Source organism: Epinephelus moara, chromosome 22, assembly GCF_006386435.1.
Source record: "Epinephelus moara isolate mb chromosome 22, YSFRI_EMoa_1.0, whole genome shotgun sequence".
Classification (NCBI taxonomy): domain Eukaryota; kingdom Metazoa; phylum Chordata; class Actinopteri; order Perciformes; family Serranidae; genus Epinephelus; species Epinephelus moara.
In genome coordinates, this window is record NC_065527.1 from 1,122,739 (window position 1) to 1,131,281 (window position 8,543).

General features: G+C 41.3%; 2 protein-coding genes across 3 annotated transcripts in view; both read right to left on the minus strand.

Annotated features, from left to right (window-relative positions):
• Positions 1-1,383, minus strand: part of si:ch211-191i18.2 (uncharacterized protein LOC564095 homolog) — a 28,417-nt gene extending 27,034 nt beyond the window's left edge. For both annotated transcript variants that reach the window (XM_050035593.1, XM_050035594.1), the window contains exon 1: positions 1,213-1,383. In XM_050035593.1, coding sequence (XP_049891550.1) covers positions 1,213-1,279 — 67 coding nt within the window. In that variant the 5' untranslated portion in view covers positions 1,280-1,383. The remainder of the gene's footprint in view (positions 1-1,212) is intronic.
• The window catches only part of LOC126384396 (oocyte zinc finger protein XlCOF6-like), a 164,070-nt gene that overhangs the window by 101,377 nt on the left and 54,150 nt on the right, over positions 1-8,543 (minus strand). The window lies entirely within an intron of this gene.

Below are 8,543 nucleotides of genomic sequence, written 5' to 3' on the forward strand. Positions count from 1 at the left end.
TATCGCAGCGTGAAACAGTCACTGAAGTTCAGATTTTTTAGCTCTCGTGAAGAAGCGTATGGCATTACTCACATAATTCACATCATGCGTGTCACGTCCAATGCGTCCATATATGGAGTTTTATGTTGTGTTCAAACCAAACACGATGCAAATTTTCATGTTGTGTTACTCATGCGAGTTTGAACGCTAGAATATTTTGTTTACTCGCTTCATATGCATGAATAACTCACATGTTCGCGAGTGTCCAAAAGACACAAAATGGTGCCAGAGGATCTCAACGCTGACTGGCTATCGGTTGCTGAAGTTCAGATTCTTCAACTGTCACAAAAAAAAGGATATGACGCAAATTCGTGCCAATTAATTCAGGTCATTCGTATTGTGTACATCGCGTCCATTGTCCTAGCTGACAAAAGACAACAATATCAGTGTACGTTAAGTTTAAAATATTTTCACTTCTTTACTGTAATGTCAGGAAGTGATTTCCAGCCTCAAACGAAATTTGCAGATTTTTAAAATTGTTTTCAGCGGTCAACCAAAAATGAAAATTTGCAGAATGTTTATCTTTCCAACAGGAAGATGAAGTCGCAAAATCGTTCTCTTCAACGCCACCAGACTCCACTGAGAAAAATCAATAATTTAACATCAGTGCATACAGTCTCTTTCAAAATAAAAGCACTACGTCAGTACAACACCACCAACTGATGTTTTTTTCTTTCGTCAAGGTGAAACAACTACACAGAACGGCAAGGTGACGTAACGGCGTGATATTTCCACCTTGAACAAGCGGTGTAAAACAAACTACAGAGACATGAGAGTTGACTCAGAACTGAACATGTTGAACTTTTCCTTCAACCGCAACTTCTTCTCTTTGAAACAAAAAACAATCAACAATAAAAAATCTGTTTTAAATTTCCACGGAAACTTAACCAGCTGCTCAGAGAGGAGGAGGAGCTCCAACATGGCCGCCAGCCAGAGGAGGCGAGGGGTGGGGGGGTGTATACATGTCAGGTTACAGTTATACTGTAAAATAAATTCACCATAACACACACACACACACACACACACACACACACACACACACACACACACACACAGGAAGTTCAACAGCTGCAACACACACACAGATCACATGAAGAAGATGTCAAACACACACACACACACACACACACACACACACACAAACACGCAGTCACAGACGGAGTGAGGACTCACCAGCAGTCAGCAGCAGGATCAGTGAAGCTCCACTCAGATAAACAGACAGGAGACGCCAACTGGACATGATTCAGATCCAAAGAGTGAATGAATGTGTGAATGAATGAGAGAGAAGCAAAGAGTGCAGAGAGCAGAGCAGATGTGATGGTCCTGATCGACTGAGCTCTGAATGAACACACAGACTGAGAGTGAAAAGGGGAGGAGAGAAGGAGGCGGACGAGGAGGAGGAGGTGGAGGAGGAGGGCTCTGGTTTTCCTGCCAAGTTTGTTCCCCACTTGCCAAACACGAGGAGACACAAAGCCAGAGCATGAAAGAGACAGGGAGAAAAAGAAGGACAGAAACAAACAAAAATAGATGGGGACAAATGTGAGGGCTGAAACTGAAATGGTCACAGAGACAGTGGAAACGCAACATTTGGGCAACCCGGGTCACAATTTTGTTTACTGTGAGCAGTTAGATAAGTAGAAGATGAACTGATCTCCAAAAGACATGAAGTTGAAGATGAAACATGCGTTTAAACAAAAAAGATTGGGTTTATTTTTAATAGTAATAAACAATGTCTGAATGTTGTAGTGCAAAACGTCAATAACAAATAATACAACAAGATGATGATTAAGTCCCAATGTCCTCAAACCAGACGATAGATAATAAAGTCCCAGCGTCTTCAAACCAGTACTTCCTAATTAACAGTTTCTTATCTTGTTGCTGTTGCTAAAATTGGTCAAATTTGTTGCCATATCAAACTACAATCATTATTAATCATAAATAAACAAGTTTCAGCAATAACATGTGATCAGGTTCTGGACCGTGTCCACTTTTGTGTCGGGGTCGGCTGCAGACTGACTCTGCAGAGATGGCTGCCATCTTGTTTTTTCATGGCTCAGTGTATTGTGCTCTTACTGCCACTAGATGGCACAAAAAAGTGTCCACGAACGAGGACAACAGGTCTGAGTTACACAGAATGAAGTATAAGGTGCAGGAAACCCAAAATGTGACGTCCTCATGTGAGGACACAGGGTCTCAGGAAGGTAGCAGTGTTTTCAGGTAGCTGTTTGCGTCTGATGAATGTACACCATTGTGCTTTAAGCTTCATCACTGGCAGTGGAAACCGTGTTCATCACTGTAAACTGTAAACTGCTGCTAAACGTTCTCTGTCCGTCCGCAGACTTTTTAATTGGTTGTTTTTATATACATAAATCTGAACTTGAGCCAGTTCCTTCTTCTCTGTGTACACACATGTGTAAAAGCCAAAATCAATATGGCCTGCGCTCTCTCAGTATTTTCTCGATGTTGGTCCCTGAGGTTTGGACACAACTTAGGGAAAATATTCTCGGAATAATCTACAGAAGGACCTGAAACTGTCTGAGCTGATTTCTGCAGAGGAAATAAAGTCAATTTTAAAGGACCGAATGTGATCGCTCCTCAAATTGTACATGTGTATGTACTGTCAAACTTCAAATTCTAGTACGGGCTATTATTTGCTTAAATCACTGAAATCAACAGTGACAAATTTGTCTGTGTCTGATGCCGGAAGTCACCAACCATGTGCTGGTTCTCGACAACTTCGGAGTGAGACCGGGTTGGTCCAGCAAACCCTGGACCTTCACCCAGGAGGCTGCTCTTTTCTTAATGTATGAATGCAGAGCCAAAACATGATGTTTTTTTTAACCTAACCACGTGTGTTTGTTGCACAAGGAAATAAAAGCATAAACAAGGTGTTTTACCGACACTGTAAATTTGTTTTAAAAAGTCACAATGCATGTAACAGGCATCTCTCTGAGGTGTCTCACCATCCATCTTCCCCTCCACCTCCTGCTGACAAAGTCAGCTCAGATACTATGTCACTTTAGAAACGTTATTATGATACGTTGGTATCAGTGGTTTCTCAGAAATCTACAATGCCAACATTTTCTTCTGGTGAAACTTCATCAATCAAGTGAAAATTACGCTCATTTTGTCATTGACTTCTATACAGTCAGATTGGAGTCGCCCCCTGCTGGCCATTAGAAAGGGTGCACTTTAAGTTTAAGGCACTTCAGCGATGGCTTCACTCTTCAGACCCAGAGGCTACGTCCATTATTTTATACAATCTATGTGCAGGCCGACAGGAGGATCTTCTTCCTGTGTTTACCTTCTGACTCTTGAACCCCTCCCAACCATCTGACCAATGAGAGAAGAGATGGTCACACCTGAGCGACCAAACCAGAACAGAGCAACTACAGGTTTCTTAACATGGTGATTGTGCCACCAAATGTGGGTCCTTTTTAACAAATCAGTGTTGCATTTCCTGTTGTTACTATGCCAACAAACCTGGGTGTTTTTTAGCAAATGGTTGCTGCTTCCACAGCGGTGATTTGGCTACATGGGTATTTTTTTTAGGAAGTCATCGCTACATATTACAAGTTGTTGCAACTTGTTGCTGTGTTTCAAGTGTTTCAAACGAGAACAGACAAACTACAGGTGTAAAACTTTCTTCTCCTGTTTCACCCTCGGGAAACACTGAATCTTTAACCCTGCTGGATTTCAAAATATAAGATATTAAATTGTCTGACTTCAGTTTGACAAACTCATCTTGATCCTCAAACAGCTGCAGAGCATCAGACTTTTTTTCAACTTCCTGTCTGCTCAAGTCCCGACAACAACACACATTGTCTCCATCAGACTCCTCACAGCTGCATCACAACACAAATAAACCAGCAGCTTCAGCAGTTTGAATTTAAAACGTGCGGTCTGCACCTTTAAAGCGTTAAAGCCTCTTTTGTTTGTCGTGTCACAGCTGGACAGAAAAGAATAGACTCAGTTCAGGAGTCTGTTTTCTATTTCCAGTGTCAGGGAAACACACTTTGCAGTGACATCATCAGAGACCACCAAATATGGATATTTAAAGTGACGGGTCCCAGGGGAAACGTTCGAGTTTTAATGAGTCAGCTTCCATCAGTGTGTGGGAAACAATAAGAGCAACAACAGTCACTGTTATTGTGAACAAGGGGCTACTGGGAAGTGTGGGAGGAATGGGAATGAAGCCATGATGGGAAAATAATCTAAACTACATGGAAAATCAAATCATAGAAACAATATGGAAAGAATTGATGAATGAAACGTTTAACTAATAAATATGACACATGCACAGTTGTCTATCGTGTCGGGGACAGCCATGTCCCTCTGAAGACATTTTTATCACCACAAAGTTTCTTTTTTACTCCTCTCCTAGTGGGTGTTTTAGCAGTTGGTCACTGCATTTCCAGCAGCAACTGTGCCACCAAAACATGGGTGTTTTTAGTGAGTCATCACAACATTTCAGTCAGCAGTTATGCTACAGAATGTGAGTGGGTTTTAGTGATGGCTCTTTAAAAACAGCCCGGTTCGATGGCACTATTGCCACTTGAAATGCAGCAACAACTTGCTAAAAACACCCATGTTTGGTAGCATAATCACCGTTGGAAATGCAGTGACAACTCACCAAAAAACACCCATATTTGGGAGTTCAGTCACCACTGGAAATGCAACAATGGCTCGCTAATAAACACCAACGTTTTGTGGCACTATTATCGCTTGAAACACAGCAACAAGTTGCAAAAAACACCCTTTTTTGGTGGCAATAATCACCACTGGAAATGTAGCGATGACTTGCTAAAAAACACCAACATTTGATGGCACAGTTTCCACTTGAAATGTAGCAACACCTTACTACAGAACAGAATCACCACTACTACAAGTGCAGTCATGGCTCCCTTAAAACACCCAAATTCGGCGGCTAAATAGCCACTAGAAATGCAGTGATGACTCTCATGTATGTGTTTTTAGCGTCTTATTCCTATTGTACAGCACTTGGTCAACACAAGTTGTTTTTAAATGTGCTTTATAAATAAATCTGAGTTGAGTTGAGTTGAGTTGAGTAAAAAAGTACCCGAGTTTGGTGTCTCAATTACCGCTGGAACTGCAGTGATGAAGTGCTAAAAAATGGCTGCCTCTACAGTGGTTAATTGAGCCAATGAACATGGATGTTTTTAGCAAGTTGTTGTATTTCCAGTGGTGACTGAGCTACTATATGTGGGTGTTTTGGTGAGTCATTGCTGCATTTCCAGGCCATTTATGCACTTACCGTGGGTGTTTTTAGTGAGTTGTTGCAACGTTTCCCCAACCCAAGTCTCTATGGACTGAGCTACTGCTGCCCCCTAGCAAGTCACTGCTGCGTTTCCAGTGGTCACTGAGCTACTGAACATGGGTGTTTGCAGGAGGAATTTGCTGTGTTTCAAGCAACAATTATGGCACCAAACATGGGTGTTTTTAGCAACTTGTTATGTTTCAAATGGAAACTGAGCCACCAAACATGGGTGTTTTTTTGCCAGGTGAGTTGTTTTGCTTTCTGTGTTGCATTGCCAGTTGTTTGAGCTACTGAATTCTGATGTTTTTTAGCAACTTGTTGCTGCCTTTTCAGTGGTGCTTTTGCCACCAAATGTGGGTGTCTTGTAAGTTGTTGCAGCATTTCAGGTGCCAACTGTGCCACCGTACATGGGTGGGAAATTTTGCTGATGTAAACAAGTAGAACAGAAACACAAACACACATTCCCCACTTCCTCTTAAGTAAAGGATCTGAGCACCTCCTCCTTCCTCCAGCTGAAGTATTCACGTCCTCCACAACAAGAGTTATTAGCAACTATTAGAATTCCGCTAACTAGCATTATTTAACTGCATTAATTCTGTAGAAATAAAAATGTCCACAGTCAAACGTCTCCTGAACTCCAGTCAGATATTTTCTCTCTGAGAGCTGCGTCCTGCTGCTGCTGCCAGAAAGTCCAAACCTTTAATCTAAAAATCACTGCTGACTCAGGGAGATAAAACCCCCAAATCTGTGATAATTACAGTCCTGGTTCAGCATAATCATCCGAAACACCCACTCAACTTCCTGCAGAGCTGATCTGGGATCTGTTTTTAATCCACATGTTCAGAAAACATCAGGTGAACATTCAGCGGTCGGTCAGTTGCTGTTTAATCTGAACGAACCTCCGAAAAATAAAAAGTGGCTTTAATCTGATGTAATCCAGCTCTGACCCCAAATTACAGCCTGGATGGACCCACGCTGATGTCCTCATGTCTTCTTGTCCTCATGTCCGTCTCATCTGGTCTCACATGTTTCTCATGAACATAAAGTTCTAGTGTGCCCTGTGAAGAAAGGACCTAGAAACTGTTAGCCTAGCTTAGCACAAAGACTGGATGCAGAGGAACCTGTTAGCCTAGCTTAGCACAAAGACTAGAAGCAAGGGGAAATGATTAGCCAAGTGTAGCACAAAGACTGTAAGCAGGAGAAAACTGTTAGCTTAGCTTAGTGCGAAGACTGGGGGCAAGGGGAAATGATTAGCCTGGGTTAGCACAAAGACTGGAACCAGGGGAAACTTTTACCCTAGCTTAGCAAAATGGCTGGATGCAAAAGGAAACTGTTAGCCTAGCTTAGCACAAAGTGTGGAATCAAAAGGAGACTGTTAGTCTAGCTTAGGACAAAGACTGGAAGCAATGGGAAACTGTTAGCCTAGCTTAGCACAAAGACTTGAAACAAAGGGAAACTGTTCCAGGTCACCCTTAGCTATGAAGTCTGGAGGCAAGGGGGGACCGTTAGCCTAGCTCAGCACAAAGACTGGAAGCAAGAGGAAGCTGTTAGCTTAGCACAAAGATTTGAACCAGGGGGATATATTAGCTTAGCTTAGCTTAGCTTAGCTTAGCTCAAAGACCTTTACCAGGGGGAAACTGTTAGCCTAGCTTAGCACAAAGGCTGGAAGCAAGGGGAATCTGTTAGCCTAGCTCAGCACAAAGACCAAAACTAGGGGGAGACATTAGCTTAGTTAGCACAAGGACTGAAAGCTGTGGGGAAACGTAGCCTAGCTAAGAACATGACTGGAAACAGTTATAAACTGTAAGCCTAGCTTAGCACAAAGTCCAGAAGCAAGTGGAAACTGTTAGCCTAGCTTAGCATGAAGACTGGAAGCAGGGAGAAACTGTTAGCCTAGCTTAGCACAAAGGTTGGAAGCAAGGGGAATCTGTTAGCCTAGCTTAGCATACACATTCAGTATTAAACAAAGCCACCGCCCACACTCAGGATCACTGTCAGAGACACACAAAGGAAGTAAGTGAACGACTAATGAGGCTCCTTCAGACACTAAAGGTTCATTTGTTGAAATGCATCATGGGAAAACGCCGAGAGAAGAATCCAAATTTAATCAGATAAATGATGAAGATTACAGACGATCATCAGAGTTTAAACTCCTGCAGGTTCAGACGTGAAGACACCAAACCGACTCATCTCACACACACACACACACACACACAACACACACACACACACACACTCCACAGGAATGTGTGTGTGTGTACGTCCTGTTAAAACCAAGAAAAAACATCTGGAGGCTAATGGAGCACTTCCTGTCGACACAATACAACAGAAGATTAAGAGACAAAGAGGTTGCTGTTTAAACTGTTTAAAGACAGAAACTATGATTATTGTTGTTAATATCAATATTAATTAGTAATTTTACCATGCTAATGTCGCCCTGATCTTTTGACAGAATTTTTTTGTTTCTCTTTAAATTTGTGGTTTTTAACCCTTTGAATTCTGCCATAGCAACAGACTGCCAGTGCCTCTGTTGGTATTTTTGCTTATTGTGACGTCATTTCCTGGAGGTATTTCAAATGTTTCATAAAATCTGTACAACCTAACTGAAACGTTATGTGAGTCAAAAAAACATAATAATTGATAACAGTATAAAAACTATTTCATACATTCAAAAAACAGTTTTTTTTAACGATTTTGAAAAAATAAAACAAAACAACATATTAATCCAAAAAAATTCTAAATGTAGAAACATGATACAAATATTTCTGAACACTCTGTAAGTTATTTGAGCTATGTGTAGTTTTTAGTTTTTGAGATGGGCTCATTTTTATGAGCAGAGTATAAAGGTGAAAAACAATAAACAAGTCCTAGAACTTTAACATTACTAGTAGAATAAAATATACTTTTACTGTTAGTTGTGCTCCACTGTCTCTCAGATTAACTCATATCACAGCGGTGCCTGGACAGCATGACGTGTGTGGTTGTGCTGCTGCCGTGGTCCTGCCAGATGCCTCCTGCTGTCATACTTAGTCATACTTCTACTGTTATTATACACATATGACTATTGTCACACATGTATACTGCCAGATATTAATACATACTTTCAACATATTGTACCACAGTAGCCAGAACTGTAACTATAATATTATTACTTTCAATAATGTTGTTGTAAGCTACTGTCATTACCGTCTGTTCTGCATCTCTCTCTCTCTCTCTCTCTCTCTCT